This window comes from Nerophis lumbriciformis, linkage group LG11, assembly GCF_033978685.3.
Source record: "Nerophis lumbriciformis linkage group LG11, RoL_Nlum_v2.1, whole genome shotgun sequence".
Lineage (NCBI taxonomy): Eukaryota > Metazoa > Chordata > Actinopteri > Syngnathiformes > Syngnathidae > Nerophis > Nerophis lumbriciformis.
In genome coordinates, this window is record NC_084558.2 from 13,367,116 (window position 1) to 13,387,209 (window position 20,094).

Genomic DNA, 20,094 nt, shown 5'->3' on the forward strand with positions numbered 1-20,094 from the left:
GGGTTCATATGTTTGTAAATCTGACTGTGATGAAGTCAGTGCCTCACCAGTCATGAACCTCACCGCACGTCACTGATATATATATATATATATATATATATATATATATATATATATATATATATATATATATATATATATATATATGTATGAAAACTGTTTTCACCGCCAATTTCTCAACCTGACATTTGTCCAATCAATTTTATCTGTGTGCCCCTATATGCTATTGTCAGAGTAACGTCAGAGCCATATTAGCGTGACCTCTCGTTACAGGTGCTGTGTATTACACAGAATGTAAATGACGGTTTCTATTTCAATAAATTAACTTGCAGTATATCAAATACATATTTTCATGGCAATTCAAAAAATGTATAATTAATTTAACTTAATATATGCAGTACAAGAGAAATATAAATAACACAAAAATGGCTACCACAACCATAATGAGCAAAATTAAAGTACAATAGCACAGTACGCCCAAGTATTCATCAAGCACCACCACAATGACCAACATTAAAGTGCAGCAGCGTAGTGGGCTTTAATGGCCATCTTTCAACATATAAATAACTAATTTATCTTAATAATATATGCAGTACTAGAGAAATATAAATAAAACAAAAATGGCTATCACAATACATATTTTTTTTATGTTGCAGGCTAATACAAATATACAAAGTGTCTCCTAGCCTGGACCTTGGTCACTTCTACTTTAAAGCATCTCAACGCTTTGTCCATAAGTACCTGAAAGTTTAATGAAGTCTCATGGTCCTTTTGGTTTTCCATTTATTCATGTTACACACCGTTAGTGCCACAAACGGTTCTTTGAAGAGTGTCTTTTAAGGGGACTCGATGAAGTGTCCTTGGGATTTGGAATTTAGATCAAAAGAAAAGCAGTAGTTTAAATTCAGGAAAATGTTGGCCCTTTCACGAGGGATGCTCGTTCCAGTAAAACAGAGCTTTGCCCAGGCTTTGTTCTAAGCCTTGCTGGACTACAATTATGCATGCTTACATGGGCCATGTGGCTCCATGCCTCTGCCTCCAGTGGTTTTCTCCATGAAAAAGTAAGACTGGGTGAACAAACATCTGTGCTGGTTTTCATTCAACATCAACATGCGAATGGCCAAAGAACCATAAATGTGTTATTTAATGTTTTACCATTGGATTTAGGTCAGCAATGTGGACAAATATGTGCTATCAATTTGTACAAATACGCTGTCTTTTCAACATATACAAGATTTACTTAGGCATTATTAAATGTTTTAATGTGAACTGACACGTATAACATTCAACTGTTACTGATCATTATTTTTCCACTTCTTGCGGATACTAAAATTAATCAATTCAATCGTATTTGTCCTGTGAAATAAACTAATCTGAGATACTTTTTTTTTTGCGTACTCATGTCAGATTACTAATATCTGTTGGAGATGGGTGGATCAATCCAAATATCGATATGTTTATTACTTTATTATTATTATCTGCATCAGATCAATACTAGAATGATAACAGCAATATTTGTCAATGTCTTTATTTTACATCAGTGTATTCTCTTGTGTTGTTCAAATACAGTCAATTACTGCAAATTGTGGGGGTTAGACCACCCGTAAATGGTAAAAAAAAGAATAGTAAATAATTTTAATAAAAACTAAATATCGCTCTTGTAGTACTCACTGGGCTAAATCTGGCAGCTTGGGTACTACATTTCATATGACGATAAAGTTCCTTGAATCCTTGAAAAATGCCGTTTTACGACTGAGTCAAGAAAATTGACTTGAATCGTCTTATACCTGCGTCACGTCATTGCTTTATTTTCACATACTTATGAAATGTTACCCACTTACAGTGAATACAATTGGTTTTCTATGGAAAAAAAGTAAAAAACTTTTTTTTTTTTACCAAAAATCGACACATTTTTGGTGTACTGAATGCTGAATAGTGTGTACACAGGGTATTTATACTGTATGTTGTTAAATCCAAGAATCCAAGTTAAAACTCCAAGAATCAACGCTAGTTTTTGCTTTTGTTAAGTTATTTTGTCCTTTTTTTTTATTATACTCAAACAATTGTATGTAATAAAAGTGAATACGATTATTTGTATTATTTGATATATTGTTACATTGTACCATATTTTAGTAATTATTGTCATTGTTCCCAACCATATGTATTGATAAAACATACGTGCCAACCTTGAGACCTCCGATTTCGGGAGGTGGGGGGTGGAGGGTGGCGGGGGCGTGGTTAAGAGGGGAGGAGTATATTTACAACTAGAATTCACCAAGTCAAGTATTTCACACACACACACACACATATATATATATATATATATATATATATATATATATATATATATATATATATATATATATATAAGAAATACTTGACTTTCAGTGAATTCTAGCTATATATATATACATATATATATATATATATATATATATATATATATATATAAGAAATACTTGACGTTCAGTGAATTCTAGCTGTATATATATATATTTATTTTATTTATATATATATATATATATATATATATATATATATATATATAAAAGAAATACTTGAATTTCAGTGTTCATTTATTTACACATATACACACACATAACACTCATCTACTCATTGTTGAGTTAAGGGTTGAATTGTCCATCCTTGTTCTATTCTCTGTCACTATTTTTCTAACCATGCTGAACACCCTCTCTGATGATGCATTCCGCTTCGTCTCCTTGTTGTGTGCGCAGTTGTGCACTGCACTCTCTAAAAGCCGGAGATGTTAATGTCACATATGCATATACAGTAGAGGGCAGTATTGTCCTGTTTAAGAGTGTCACAACATTGCTGTTTACGGCAGACAAACTGCTTTACGGTAGACAAAACGTGACTGCTGTTGTTATGTGTTGTTGCCGCGCTGGGAGGACGTTAATGAAACTGCCTAACAATAAACCTGGAGGGGGCGTGGCCTCCAGCTCCGCCAGAATTTCGGGAGATTTTCGGGAGAAAATTTGTCCCGGGAGGTTTTCGGGAGAGGCACTGAATTTCGGGAGTCTCCTGGAAAATCCGGGAGGGTTGGCAAGTATGGATAAAACCTTTATTTTTTTAGTTTGCCTGAAAACTTTTTTCCTGCAATTTATTCTGTTTATAATCATGATCAAGAAATTCAAAAAATGTTGGTGTCCGCATCAGCAATACTGGCCTTGTATTTACTCGGTATTGGATCAATACTTAAATATCCAGTAGTGCCCACCTCTAGTTTCTCCGATCATATCTGACCTCGAATTGAAAATGTGTGAAGATTTGCTTGTTTATAGATTTAAAGTCAGCGCTTCTGTCCATCGTGTGTCTTTACAGGAAGCCAAGTTTGTGGAGGAGAGAAGGAAGCAGCTGCAGGGTTACCTTCGTACAGTCATGAATAAACTCATCCAGACGCTGCCAGAGTTTACGGCCCGCCCCACAAAGGAGACCCTGCTGTGTCTGCTGCCTTTCTGTCTGTAAGTGGACACACACATGTGCTTTGTGCTGTACACAATCTCCACTTTGATTGCTGGAGGAACAGTGGTGGAGAGATAATACGAAATCAAATGCAGTGATGTTTTTTTTTGCATGGTTTAAAAATGGTGGGCAGCCAAATTGCTTACTTCGGCTTTTGTACCATGCAAACCTATAGCTTTCTCGTATTGTATTCATATCATAATTACTCAATGTTTTCTTCCGACAGCATTCTAAACTACATTGACAACACAAAGCCAATCATACGCAGCATGTTAGGTAATGTTTTGTGTTGCACATTTACGCTGCCTCTTGTTGCAAGGCAGAATTTATAGGCAGAGGCCTCCATTGCACCACAACAAAGAAAAAGGACAGGGAGACTTTTATATTGTTATTGTTCTACTATATACTGCACTGTTATATTGTTATTTTTATATCATAAACTACACTGTTATATTTTTATTTATTTATACAGTAATGTACTATATATTTTGATGTTCTGCGTGTCTTGGATGTATGGTGTATTGGCAAAAAGTCAGGCAGTCATACACAAAAGCAGACCTGCCAACATGTACACGTTTTTCGTACACTGCATTCATTTTCACCCCTGGATACGCTCGTCAACTTTCGCCAGTTTTAGTGCTGTTGGAGTTGTCCCGATACAACTTTTTCACTTGCGATACAATACCGTTATTGGAGATTTGAGGAATGGCAGATATTAATATAATATGAGAACACCAACCTTATGAAGTATTTATGCTTTTGAAGTGAAGTAATAATTTGTTTTTGGCGACACCTAGTGTTTACAATATTCAATAAATTCAGCTCATGATGCAGTAAATTGAGTGATGCAGAAACGTTGTTACTGAATGCTTTCCTATACTTTTTCACCTTGGAGCCCTTGTATCAGTAAGTAATATGTAACTCTCTATTACGCATGTGTAGCTTGTGTGCTATTGTGTGCTTAGTTGTTGTGTAGCTGCTCGCTCCTAGTAGCTTGTAGCCTGCCATGTGTACTTTTTTGTACAAACCCCGTTTCCATATGAGTTGGGAAATTGTGTTAGATGTAAATATAAACGGAATACAATGATTTGCAAATCCTTTTCAACCCATATTCAATTGAATGCACTACAAAGACAAATATATTGATGTTCAAACTCATAAACTTTATTTTTTTTTTGCAAATAATAATTAACTTAGAATTTCATGGCTGCAATACGTGCCAAAGTAGTTGGGAAAGGGCATGTTCACCACTGTGTTACATGGCCTTTCCTTTTAACAACACTCAGTAAACGTTTGGGAACTGAGGCGACACATTTTTTAAGCTTCTCAGGTGGAATTTTTTTCCCATTCTTGCTTGTACAGCTTAAGTTGTTCAACAGTCCGAGGGTCTCCGTTGTGCTATTTTAGGCTTCATAATGTGCCACACATTTTCAATGGGAGACAGGTCTGGACTACTAGTCTAGTACCCGCACTCTTTTACTATGAAGCCACGTTGATGTAACACGTGGCTTGGAATTGTCTTGCTGAAATAAGCAGGGGCGTCCATGGTAACATTGCTTGGATGGCAACATATGTTGCTCCAAAACCTGTATGTACCATTCAGCATTAATGGCGCCTTCACAGATGTGTAAGTTACCCATGTCTTGGGCACTAATACACCCCCATACCATCATAGATGCTGGCTTTTCAACTTTGCGCCTATAACAATTCGAATGGTTCTTTTCCTCTTTGGTCCGGAGGACACAACGTCCACAGTTTCCAAAAACAATTTGAAATGTGGACTCGTCAGACCACAGAACACTTTTCCACTTTGTATCAGTCCATCTTAGATGAGCTCAGGCCCAGGAAGCCGACGCCGTTTCTGGGTGTTGTTGATAAACGGTTTTCGCCTTGCATAGGAGAGTTTTAACTTGCACTTACAGATGTAGCGACCAACTGTAGTTACTGACAGTGGGTTTCTGAAGTGTTCCTGAGCCCATGTGGTGATATCCTTTACACACTGATGTCGCTTGTTGATGCAGTACAGCCTGAGGGATCGAAGGTCACGGGCTTAGCTGCTTACGTGCAGTGATTTCTCCAGATTCTCTGAACCCTTTGATGATAATACGGACCGTAGATGGTGAAATCCCTAAATTCCTTGCAATAGCTGGTTGAGAAAGGTTTTTCTTAAACTGTTCAACAATTTGCTCACACATTTGTTGACAAAGTGGTGACCCTCGCCCCATCCTTGTTTGTGAATGACTGAGCATTTCATGGAATCTACTTTTATACCCAATCATGGCACCCACCTGTTCCTAATTTGCCTGTTCACCTGTGGGATGTTCCAAATAAGTGTTTGATGAGCATTCCTCAACTTTATCAGTATTTATTGCCACCTTTCCCAACTTCTTTGTCACGTGTTGCTGACATCAAATTCTAAAGTTAATGATTATTTGCAAAAAAAAAGTTTATCAGTTTGAACATCAAATATGTTGTCTTTGTAACATATTCAACTGATTATGGGTTGAAAAGGATTTGCAAATCATTGTATTCCGTTTATATTTGCATCTAACACAATTTCCCAACTCATATGGAAACGGGGTTTGTAAATGACTTGACTAAAAAGGAAAGATCAACTTTGTGTGCTTGTTGGATGAAATTCAGATGTTTACTTGCTGTCCAACTTTGCACATGTAAACACACTGCAGGACTACTTGTGTCAGAGCTTATATCAAAGCTGTTACATGCAAGCTGAAACTGTATAATATCAGACTGATATTATTTTTGTATCGGGACATCCGTAGCTCCTGCATTAAGGCGCCTACGTACATTACGGCAGCTCCTTTCCACTGCATACCCTCTTGTGTGGGATGAGGTGTACCTCCAGAAAAATCTGTTTACTGTGTTTATACGACTCACTCACACATTGGCTAGTTCCAGCTGCAATTACACTCCCCTTCTCTCTTTAATTAGCATTGTTGGCTCATGACAAAGGATTTTCGATCCATCCATTTGCTGTACCGAGGGATGTGATTTGATAAGATTTTTCCGGTTCCTAATCTACTTTTGCTTCTGCTTAACGATTCGGTTCCTTAACAGAAGCAAGAGTATTTGGAAAAAAAAGAGAAAAAGGGTGGATTAGCATCAATTTGGTTGAGTTTAGAGTTAACATGACCTTACAATTTTACAAAACCTACAGTGAGGTCTCAAGATGCACATAAGTAGTATAATTTACACAAGAATGTAACATTTAGTAACATGTGATATTAACTTATTACATGCAAAGTGAGATATGTCAAGCCTTTATTGGTTATAATTTTGATGATTTTGGCTTACAGTTTATGAAAACTTTGAATTGAACATCTCAGAAATGGTAAGGTTTCAAACACTGTAAGCCATGATGATCAGAATTATAACAAATAAAGGCTTGCATGTAATAAGTTATTATCACAAATTAGTTTCACATTTGAAATGAATTGCTGACATGAGTGGACTTTTACACTATACTCTAATTGTATGAGTTTCACCTGTATAATATGACTGTGAGAAAATCTGGTTTCAGGAAAACATGCAACTTTTGTCCGACTGCAATTGAACATCCACCTACAAAAAATACAAACTTTTGACCACAAATATAGTCGCTGCTCAGTGAAATGTGTCAATTTGACAAATAATAGCGCTAACATGATAGGAGGTGTTAGTTAGTAGTTTTTGTATTCAGATGACGTGCTAGCGTTACTGCTGCTGGGATTAAAAAGGAGCGGTTAAAAATGGGACTTTCATTTATGATTATTGCATGCTGTGTGTTCAAATGTTTCAGCATATTGCTCGTAAGTCCTCCTCTTGATGAACTAGCAGTCTTATAAATATTATAAGTAGCGTTGTTTCAATCTTTTCTTATAAAATGTAGTCAACTGTAGAGCGTTTGTTACGCCCAGGTTTTGCCATTTTGAGATCTGACGTCACTACGCGACGTCATCCCCACCCGGAAGGATCGCTAAGAGAACCGTTTGAATTGATACACTAGTTCTAAACACGAACCGGTTTTCGATTTCCATCCCTAACTGTACTGCTCATATGCTAAATGCAGAGGACAAATTTCACCACACCTAGTGTGCGTGTGACAATAATTGGTACTTTAACTTTAACTTAACTTAAATCAGGGGTGTCCAAACTTTTTCTATTGAGGGCTGGTTTTTTTATTTATTCAAGGAAGCGGCAGCCCACTTCAATACATTTTGTACATTAAAGATCCAATGTAGGTCAGTATGCCAAGCTATTTTACCAAAATATACTTTGTGATGTAGTAATATCTCATTAATAATGAATTCACTTTATTTTTACTATCTGTCGAGGGCAAATAAAAAAAAAGGCGCCCGTGCTACACTTAGGACACCCGTGATCTAAATAGTCAAAGAAAGTTGTTGTTGCTCACTTGATGATGTCACGTCACATGCTCATCCCCGACGAAAGAGGTTCGCTTTTTATCGGATTGTGGTAAATTATAGAAATAAAAGAAAAAAAAAGAAAAAAGAAAAGTAGACTAAAAAAGCACAATGTAAAGAGAATACCTCAGGGTTTTCCCTAGATTGCCACTATATATTGTATGTTAAGTTAAAAAGTTAAAGTACCAATGATTGTCACACACACACTAGGTGTGGCGAAATTATTCTCTGCATTTGACCCATCACCCTTGATCACCCCCTGGGAGGTGAGGGGAGCAGTGAGCAGCAGCGGTGGCCGCGCCCGGGAATCATTTTTGGTGATTTAACCCCCAATTCCAACTCTTGATACTGAGTGCCAAACAGGGAGGTAACGGGTCCCATTTTTATAGTCTTTGGTGTGACTCAGCCGGGGTTTGAACCCACAAGCGGTGGAGGTGTGGCTAGGGGCTAGGCTGCTTGTTGTAAAAGGCAATTTAGTTTGCCAAATATTTTTTGAATTAGAGATAATGAAAATAACTTGAAGTGTTTTGTTAATTATCTCCACAATGAAGACACTGTAAAACTAAGCACACTAAGGAAAGTACATTATATATATATATATATATATATATATATATATATATATATATATATATATATATATATATATATATCAGTGACGTGCGGTGAGGTTCATGGCTGGTGAGGCACTGACTTCATCACAGTCAGATTTACAAACATATGAACCCTAAAGAGTATCTTATTCACCATTTGATTGGCAGCAGTTAACGGGTTATGTTTAAAAGCTCATACCAGCATTCTTCCCTGCTTGGCACTCAGCATCAAGGGTTGGAATTGGGGGTTAAATCACCAAAAATGATTCCCGGGCGCGGCGCAGCTGCTGCCCACTGCTCCCCTCACCTCCCAGGGGGTGAACAAGGGGATGGGTCAAATGCAGAGGACACATTTCACCACACCCAGTGTGTGTGTGTGACAATCATTGGTACTTTAACTTTACTTTAACTTTACACATACAAACTGTAGCACACAAAAAAGCACATTTAATAAAAAAACGTTATTATGGTCTTACCTTTACATATAAGTGCGCCGCTGTTGTGCTGGATTAATGAACCCCCTGATGGGAGTGTTATATCAACTAAAGCCCTCACTTCAACTTTCCACGTGCAAGATTGAATCTATTTAAAAAAGTGTAACCGAGGGTTTATAAATGTCGCCTATACTGTATGAAACTACAAAATAACAAACACGGAGGCTCCAGTTTACACGAGGACCACTTTATTTACCTTCTTTCAAAAACCTCCGCAACATGACATCACTTCCGCTCTCAGCGCCTTCAAAATAAGAGCTCAAGGCATATACTGTATAACAGCGCATAACAGGAACTTAACATCACAAAGAGGAAAGCCCATAAAAATAGGTTACAAAAGTTATTTAATAAGAAGCCAAAAAGTGCAAAAACAATAATGTTCGTGTTGGAGGAGTTGTGAATTAGGTACACTTGCAGTCTGCAGGTGTAGTGTACCTAATGTTGTGGCCCTGCAGTCATTCACAACTCCTCCAACACGAACATTATTGTTTTTGCACTTTTTGGCTTCTTATGAAATAACTTTTTTAAATAGATTCAATCTTGCACGTGGAAAGTTTAAGTGTGGGCTTTAGTTGATATAACACTCCCGTCAGGGGTTGCCGTGCATTCTACGGCGAGGGTGCAGGAGGCGAGCCTCAGCCAGTGCGTCTTTTGCAGCCGTTTTATGATCGCTCAGCACAGGAAATACTTTACACACATACAGTTGTTGACAAAATACACTGTACATTATATACCTCAGCTAACTAAACTATGGACATGTATAATATAGTTCATATAGCAATACGGTCTCACTGCACAGCAGGCCAGCAGTTAGCCGAGTCCGTCCATGTTGAGGCACTGAGTGACGTGCCTCGACTGGCTGCTGTTCACCGCACCGTCTCTTCTCAGTATTTGAACGGCAAATGTGAAAATTCAGCGATTTTGAATACAAATAATCTAAAACTGGTGAAGTTAAATGGAAAATAACTTTATAGTATAATCACTGGATACATTTAACAATTTAATATATATTTTTTTCTTTTTACATTTTTTTTCTTTCCATGATGGCAGGTGAGGCCCCGCCTCATCTGCCTCTAGTGACTGCACTATATATATATATATATATATATATATATATATATATATATATATATATATATATATATATATATATATATATATATATATATATATATATATATATATATATATATATATATATACACACACACACACACACAAAGTGCATATACATGTAGGAATCATGTTAAAGTTAATAATATAGTTTGGAATAACTGAAAAAAACAATACAGTTATGCAGGATGAAGTCTTCTTTAATGCCGCTAGCTTAATGCTTACGTAGAATGGACTAGCTCATTGACAAGCTAACCCAAATCAGCATGGCCAAGTGCAGGGCACATATAGACAAACAATCACACACTAACAATTCATATTAACGGACAATTTACAGTCTCCAATGAGCCTAACATGAATATTTTTGGAATGTATAGGAGTAAGCTGGAGCACCGGGGGAAACCCCACGCTTGCACACTCGACACACACATGTCCAAACGGAGGTTTGAAGACGCACACCGCGTAAAGTTAGATGTTTTTGTCGGTAGTAATGTCAAACGAATTAGGGAAGTTTTCACAGGCTTGAACAAGAAATGCATGAATTAAAATACCTTTCTCTTCAACCTTTTCTCCTTACTTTTGCCTGGAGCCTATCCCAGCTGCATTCGAGTGGAAGGAAGGCAATGTACACCCTGGACAACTCGCCATCTTAAAAAAAGGAAATACATGATAACAAATGATTTGGCCGGCTAATCAAAGCTATTGGGATTTCTATGATAATCTACTGTACAAAACGGAGTGAACATGAAATTTCTGTTCAACACCTCACACATGCCACAAAACAGCAGGCGGTGTCTGACGTCTTAGTGACTCTGCTGCCTACCAGCAACATCTCAAAAATGACATGTTCCAGTCATTACCTGTCAGCTTTCTACTCATTTTGCACTTACTGCAATCAGTCAGCAGGAATGACCTGCCGTGCCGTCTTGAGTGCCTGGTGGACTTCTCCTCTGCAGATATCACAGTGTACAGCTGTAGGCGGTCATGACAGTCAAGTGTAAAAATAACTCAAGATCTGTCAATAGTTAGGCCTAAAAGCACACAATATTATAAATGTTTGTATTATTTTTATTCAGGATTGCAAATGTGTTAAGTTTTATTTTTCTTAGAGATAGACATTTTTTTAAAATTGTGTTTCAACATTTTTTTTTATTTTTACGTTTTTTTTTAATTCTAGCAAAAACGTGTAGGGATCTCCCAGGCTTAGCAGCATGTCTTATAAAGATAAATAATATGTTAACTTTGTATATGTCAAATTTTCCTAAGTGCGGGAAGTTCCCAGGATCAGCAGCATCTAATATAAAGTTAACTAAACATGTAAATAAATAATTAAATAACTTCTGGAAGTTGTATGAAGTAAATAAAACAAAGTGTCTATAATGTGCAACGGGGTCCATAAAAAAACCAAACAAATGGTCCCTTGGCCATACTTTAAACACCACTGGTTTAAGTTCAGTTCCGTTCAGTTCAGTTCCAGTTTATTTCGAACATGCATACGATACAATGTAATGCATCACACAATTCCAGTTGTTTCATTACAGCACGTCTGAAAAGTAGTAGGAAGAAGCAGAGCTTTTTTAATCCTACCTCTATTCATGCCATAGCAATTTTATCCAATTTCCTTGTCCACTGTAACAGAACAGTGAACACATAAATAATAATTAAATAATATACCATAGTAAGCATACGAATATTAAATACATTAATAATCGTTGTCCCAATAAACAAAAACAAAAAAAGGGTTGAAGATGTTCATCATAATTCTTGTTCCGTATTTCACCAGATAGTCAAAGTGTTGCCAAACGACTGAATTGATTGATTGAGACGTTTATTAGTAGGTTGAACAGTACAGTAAATATTCCGTAAAATTGACCACTAAATGGTAACACCGAATAAGTTTTTCAACTTGTTTAAAGGGGAACATTATCACCAGACCTATGTAAGCGTCAATATATACCTTGATGTTGCAGAAAAAAGACCATATATTTTTTTAACCGATTTCCGAACTCTAAATGGGTGAATTTTGGCGAATTAAACGCCTTTCTATTATTCGCTCTCGGAGCGATGACGTCATAACGTGACGTCACATCGGGAAGCAATCCGCCATTTTCTCAAGCACATTACAAACACCGAGTCAAATCAGCTCTGTTATTTTCCGTTTTTTCGACTGTTTTCCGTACCTTGGAAACATCATGCCTCGTCGGTGTGTTGTCGGAGGGTGTAACAACACGAACAGGGACGGATTCAAGTTGCACCAGTGTCCCAAAGATGCGAAAGTGGCAAGAAATTGGACGTTTGTTCCGCACACTTTACCGACGAAAGCTATGCTACGACAGAGATGGCAAGAATGTGTGGATATCCTGCGACACTCAAAGCAGATGCATTTCCAACGATAAGGTCAAAGAAATCTGCCGCCAGACCCCCATTGAATCTGCCAAAATGTGTGTGAGCAATTCAGGGACAAAGGACCTCGGTAGCACGGCAAGAAATGGCGGCAGTTTGTTCCCGCAGACGAGCGAGCTAAACCCCCTGGATGTCTTGGCTCACACCGTCCCTTCTGCCACCGAAGATGATCAAGAGAAGAATATCGACCCTAGCTTCCCTGGCCTGCTGACATCAACTCCAAAACTGGACAGATCAGCTTTCAGGAAAAGAGAGCGAATGAGGGTATGTCTACAGAATATATTAATTGATGAAAATTGGGCTGTCTGCACTCTCAAAGTGCATGTTGTTGCCAAATGTATTTCATATGCTGTAAACCTAGTTCATAGTTGTTAGTTTCCTTTAATGCCAAACAAACACATACCAATCGTTGGTTAGAAGGCGATCGCCGAATTCGTCCTCGCTTTCTCCCGTGTCGCTGGCTGTCGTGTCGTTTTCGTCGGTTTCGCTTGCATACGGTTCAAACCGATATGGCTCAATAGCTTCAGTTTCTTCGTCAATTTCGTTTTCGCTACCTGCCTCCACACTACAACCATCCGTTTCAATACATGCGTAATCTGTTGAATCGCTTAAGCCGCTGAAATCCGAGTCTGAATCCGAGCTAATGTCGCTATAGCTTGCTGTTTTATGCGCCATGTTTGTTTGTGTTGGCATCACTGTGTGACGTCACAGGAAAATGGACGGGTGGTTATAACGATGGTTAAAATCAGGCACTTTGAAGCTTTTTTTAGGGATATTGCGTGATGGGTAAAATTTTGAAAAAAACTTCGAAAAATAAAATAAGCCACTGGGAACTGATTTTTAATGGTTTTAACCCTTCTGAAATTGTGATAATGTTCCCCTTTAAGTCGGCGTCCACGTTAATCAATTCATGGTATAAATATATACTATCAGCATAATACAGTCATCACACAAGTTAATCATCATCAGAGTATATACATTGAATTATTTACATTATTTACAATCCGGGGGGTGGGATGTGGAGGGGGGGGGGGGGGGGGGGGGGGGTTAGGTTTGGTTGATATCAACACTTCAGTCATCAACAATAATATCATCTGAGAAATGGACATTGAAACGGTGTAGGTCTGACTTCGTAGGATATGTAAAGTGAGCAGTGAATATAGTGAGCTCAGAAAGCATAAGAACAAGTATATACATTTGATTATTTACATTTGATTATTTACAATCCGGGGAGGTGGGATGTGGTGGGGGGAGGGTGTTAGTCTAGGGTTGTAGTTGCCTGCAGGTGTTCTTTTAGTGCGGTTTTGAAGGAGGATAGAGATGCACTTTCTTTTACACCTGTTGGGAGTGCATTCCATATTGATGTGGCATAGAAGGAGGATGAGTTAAGACCTTTGTTAGATCGGAATCTGGGTATTAAGAAGGGTGTCCCTAAGCTGTGTTTAGTGATAATGAGAGTGCTTTGCACCTTATTAGAGGTTTTCTGCACACTCCATGGGCTTGTGGAGGCAGATCTCCAGTCATGGGCGACTACTTCGCATTTCGTGACCGCTTGTATTTAATTACCGAATAATTCCATGATGCATGACGCACGCCTCTCTATCTCTTTGACCTCTACTTGCTGTTCACAGTTCACATTTAATTTATTGAATACATAAAAAACAAGACCAATGGTGTTAAGGTGCTTTTCCACTCTGCAAATCATTTTCTCCTCTCCACTGTGTGTGTGAGTACTGTGCATGCACAGCTTTCACTGCTGATTGGCTAACCCGTGCTGGCTCTGTGTGTAACCAATCAGATGATGCTGTGGATGGGACATTGATGACTCCAGACAGATGCGTGACTGCATCAGAGACAAAATAACCCAGTCTGTATATAACTTGGAAAGTAGTATAGCATATAGTTGACAATACAGAGCTGGTGGATGTTAGACTTCTTTCATTTGATGATAAGAGTTGGAGACGTACATGGCCACCCCGTCACCTTCTTGCATTTATCATCTCTATAGACTTGTTATTATGTTGGATAACTGCTATGTGACCTAGTTTCCCAAAGGAGGGGATCATGTTCTGTTTAATATGTCACATTACATGGAATAATTCATATTTCCCTCAATTAACCACAGCTCCCCGGTGTTGGCAGCAGTCCTGCAGCCCAAAACCACCACCAGGTTACCAGTGGTTAGACAGTAATGATTGGGTGTTAAGTCATCTTCATTGGATAGTAAATCTGTTCGGCTCCACAAGCTGTACACTGACTTCTTTAAAACATATGTATCTAAGTTTATTTTTCTTATATTGTCCCTTGAGCAAATTAACTGTAATGCATATGGTTGCTGTATTGTGAGGAGTGTACAGTACATGTATTCACTTTGACTGAGATGTGTTATTTACTGTAGGAGACGCTGTACAGATTGTGTTGATTTCTGGCCAACAAATTTGTTCTGAGAATGAACAATTGAATCCTGTAGGATGTTAATTTAAATCAATATTCTATATTAAATAAGCTTACATTAAAATGAGATGTAGCTATTAAACAAATGTGATGGAATACAAATGCACCCAGGAGCCCTGAAAAACATCCAAAGCGCAGAAGTCTTCATTACAGTATTTTGTGCTAATGAGAGGCTCAGTAATCTTCTCACTATATCGAAGCTGCAATAGAACTATTTTGTGGATGATGCAAAGAGAGATTGATTAGAACTACATTGGACCTCAGGCCGTTTTTTGCTTCTATTTTGTTGTTCTTTCGAAGTTACTGCATGTGTTTGTGGCTGCCAGTAACTGATGCCTGGAAGAGTACGTTTGCATGGAATACTGCCTTTAGTCCTTGTAAGGGTTCGTCCTGATGGCTACCTAAAGACAAGTTAGGCATCGATGAAGTTAAGATAAAGCAACATAAAAAGAGACACAGGCGAGACTACATACTAACATCTTGAATGAGTACCATTTTCTGCAGCACAGTGGTTCTTAGCTGGTTTGGCTGTTGGACCCACCACTCCTTAATGACAAGCAAAAAGCCAAATTGCAGAAATAACTAACATTTAATAAAAAAGACAGTGCTGTTTGAATTACAAGTAGTGCACAATAAAACAGTGTTAAAGGGGAACATTATCACAATTTCAGAATTGTTAAAACCATTAAAAATCAGTTCCCAGTGGCTTATTATATTTTTCGAAGTTTTTTTCAAAATTTTACCCATCACGCAATATCCCTAAAAAAAGCTTCAAAGTGCCTGATTTTAACTATTGTTATATACACCCGTCCATTTTCCTGTGACGTCACATAGTGAAGCCAACACAAACAAACATGGCGGAAAGAACAGCAAGCTATAGCGACATTAGCTCGGATTCAGACTCGGATTTCAGCGGCTTAAGCGATTCAACAGATTACGAATGTATTGAAACGGATGGTTGTAGTGTGGAGGCAGGTAGCGAAAACGAAATTGAAGAAGAAACTGAAGCTATTGAGCCATATCGGTTTGAACCGTATGCAAGCGAAACCGACGAAAACGACACAACAACCAGCGACACGGGAGAAAGCAAGGACGCATTCGGCGATCGCCTTCTAACCAACGATTGGTATGTGTTTGTTTGGCATTAAAGGAAACTAACAACTATGAACTAGGTTTACAGCATATGAAATACATTTGGCAACAACATGCACTTTGAGAGTGCAGACAGCCCAATTTTCATCAATTAACATATTCTGTAGACATACCCTCATGTCAGCAGGCCAGGGAAGCTAGGGTCGATATTCTTCTCTTGATCATCTTCGGTGGCATAAGGGACGGTGTGAGCCAAGACATCCAGGGGGTTTAGCTCGCTCGTCTGCGGGAACAAACTGCTGCCATTGCTTGCCGTGCTACCGAGGTCTTTTGTCCCTGAATTGCTCACACACTCCGGCAGATTCAATGGGGGTCTGGCGGCAGATTTCTTTGACTTCATCGTTTGAAATGCATCTGCTTTGAGTGTCGCAGGATATCCACACATTCTTGCCATCTCTGTCGTAGCATAGCTTTCGTCGGTAAAGTGTGCGGAACAAACGTCCAATTTCTTGCCACTTTTGCATCTTTGGGCCACTGGTGCAACTTGAATCCGTCCCTGTTCGTGTTGTTACACCCTCCGACAACACACCGATGAGGCATGATGTCTCCAAGGTACGGAAAACAGTCGAAAAAACGGAAAATAACAAAGCTGATTTGACTCGGTGTTTGAGAATATGGCGGATTGCTTCCCGATGCGATGTCACGTTGTGACGTCATCGCTCCGAGAGCGAATATTAGAAAGGCGTTTAATTCGCCAAAATTCACCCATTTAGAGTTTGGAAATCGGTTAAAAAAATATATGGTCTTTTTTCTGCAACATCAAGGTATATATTGACGCTTACATAGGTCTGGTGATAATGTTCCCCTTAAAAGCCCAGTACAAAACAAGTTAAATGAACAACACATTTTTTATCCACAAACTCAAAATTATTTTAGCATTCAGTGTGTTCTGTTATTCTCTTGTTAATGTTTTGTCTCAAGAAATCAGGGAAATTCAACTACATTGTTTTGGGGGCCACATTTGCAAAAAAGCTAAGGACCTTGAGGGCCGGACCTCTGCCGTCGCTATAATCTTATTTTGTATATTCCGAAGAACCAGCGTCCTCTACAGTAGACATTTGATGTTGGTCTATAATTTGTCAGAGTTACAGGAATGCTCTGCTGTTTTTAAGGGACAAAAAAAGCTATAGTCAAAGACCATCTCTATGACAGCACTCTAGTCTCTCACAAGCTTTTTGAACTGAACTCGCAGGCCACCAGTTGAGAAGCCCAAATGATGAGAAAAAAGTCAACCTTTGAGGAACACAGCTAGTATAACTAAAGCAGTTGAACAAATGACAACTGACTACATGTAAGGTTAACAAGTTAACAAGCTACACCCTAGTTACTTAGCCCTCGTTCACACTGTAGGTAAATTCAGATTTTTTTGCCCATATGCGACCTGTGCCGGACTTTTTCATGTCAGTGTGAACAGCGCAATTCCAAATTTTTCATATACGACCCAGGCCTCTTTCGTATGTGGATATAAATCGGATATACAGGTAAAAGCCAGTAAATTAGAATATTTTGAAAAACTTGATTTATTTCAGTAATTGCATTCAAAAGGTGTAACTTGTACATTATATTTATTCATTGCACACAGACTGATGTATTCAAATGTTTATTTCATTTAATTTTGATGATTTGAAGTGGCAAAAAATGAAAATCCAAAATTCCGTGTGTCACAAAATTAGAATATTGTGTAAGGCTAATACAAAAAAGGGATTTTTAGAAATGTTGGCCAACTGAAAAGTATGAAAATGAAAAATATGAGCATGTACAATACTCAATACTTGGTTGGAGCTCCTTTTGCCTCAATTACTGCGTTAATGCGGCGTGGCATGGAGTCGATGAGTTTCTGGCACTGCTCAGGTGTTATGAGAGCCCAGGTTGCTCTGATAGTGGCCTTCAACTCTTCTGCGTTTTTGGGTCTGGCATTCTGCATCTTCCTTTTCACAATACCCCACAGATTTTCTATGGGGCTAAGGTCAGGGGAGTTGGCGGGCCAATTTAGAACAGAAATACCATGGTCCGTAAACCAGGCACGGGTAGATTTTGCGCTGTGTGCAGGCGCCAAGTCCTGTTGGAACTTGAAATCCACTCTGTTTCCTGAGATCCAGGGTCAACGCAGCCATCTACCAGCAAGTTTTAGAGCACTTCATGCTTCCTGCTGCTGACCTGCTCTATGGAGATGGAGATTTCAAGTTCCAACAGGACTTGGCGCCTGCACACAGCGCAAAATCTACCCGTGCCTGGTTTACGGACCATGGTATTTCTGTTCTAAATTGGCCCGCCAACTCCCCTGACCTTAGCCCCATAGAAAATCTGTGGGGTATTGTGAAAAGGAAGATGCATAATGCCAGACCCAAAAACGCAGAAGAGTTGAAGGCCACTATCAGAGCAACCTGGGCTCTCATAACACCTGAGCAGTGCCAGAAACTCATCGACTCCATGCCACGCCGCATTAACGCAGTAATTGAGGCAAAAGGAGCTCCAACCAAGTATTGAGTATTGTACATGCTCATATTTTTCATTTTCATACTTTTCAGTTGGCCAACATTTCTAAAAATCCCTTTTTTGTATTAGCCTTAAGTAATATTCTAATTTTGTGACACACGGAATTTTGGATTTTCATTTGTTGCCACTTCAAATCATCAAAATTAAATGAAATAAACATTTGAATGCATCAGTCTGTGTGCAATGAATAAATATAATGTACAAGTTACACCTTTTGAATGCAATTACTGAAATAAATCAAGTTTTTCAAAATATTCTAATTTACTGGCTTTTACCTGTATATGCGATGCGCCCTCATTGTAAACGCTCCCGCGCTCAGATCGCATTCTTTCGACCAGAACGTCATCAAATTATTTTTTCCCCCCAAATTTTTAAATATATTCAGTCAAAATAGTGATTACAGGGTCTAGTGGGACACTCAAGTAAATTTTTTGCATCTAAAATATTGACTTTTTTTCAGTGAGCCTGAGGGCACAATTTAAAGTAGTCTCTCTTCCTTACTTCAAGGATTTGTTCATCACAACTTTTAGAAATTAGAAATCTAACTTTGACAGACCAACTGTATTACAGTGAGCAAAATCAGATTGTAAACAGACATAAAACAAACTATTGCACTCAAAGAACCATTTTACAAGGTTAAAATATAAATTAAAAGGCATTAAATACTTTGGGTTTTCTTGTTGCACTCAAAGAACAATATTCCATACAACATATAGTCTGCCATAATAAAAATGAGTAGATTGAAATGGAATAAAAAAGCTTTATTGACATTATCTTTTACATATTTTAGGAAACCTCACCATATTTCCTGAAACTTCACAGAACCGTTCACAAATGCTCTTAAAGTGCTGCATGGGGTAAATGTGTTGAAACATAAATAAATGTTTATGATTGGCAAAACCCTTTTGAAGCGTAAAATAAACATGAAGAATGTCTGCAACTTGTGGACGACAGAGCAGACAGTGGACAATAAGGAATACTTTGGTGTTTCTTTCTGTAATTACAATTAATTATTACTATTATTAGTTATAATGAATTAAAACAGTACAGTAATTTTACAATGAGCTACGAGTATATGTTTTTATTGCCACCTAGTTAGAAGTCTTTGTGGTTTAAAATGAGTAAAATATCAATACAGTAGTTTTTTTGTTGTTGTTGAAATTATGTGCTTTTTGAGGTTAAGATTAAAAGGAACACACAAGGAAAATTTATATAATCACAAGTTTATTCAATGTTATTGAAAAAAAAATGCAATTAGAAAAAAAAAAAGCTGCTGTGAACTCTGGTTTTAGAGATTGCAATAATCACGAAAAAGCCCTCAAAAGGATCAGTGATGAATTAAAAATCCTGGCTCTTTTTTAGTTTAGCGGAAGAAAAGCTTAAAAGGAAAATGACCAGATAAAAATATTGCAAGCAATCTGATATGAAAGCTGAGAAAAAAGTCAGAGAAAGAAGGCTGAAAGTATTCAGAAGAGAAACTGA

The 20,094-nt window shown here is 38.0% G+C and overlaps 1 protein-coding gene across 1 annotated transcript in view; it reads left to right on the forward strand.

Moving 5' to 3' along the window:
* The window catches only part of snx29 (sorting nexin 29), a 376,077-nt gene that overhangs the window by 326,487 nt on the left and 29,496 nt on the right, over nt 1–20,094 (forward strand). The window contains exon 20 of the mRNA XM_061967306.1: nt 3,343–3,482. Within this exon, the coding sequence (XP_061823290.1) occupies nt 3,343–3,482 (140 nt within the window). The remainder of the gene's footprint in view (nt 1–3,342; nt 3,483–20,094) is intronic.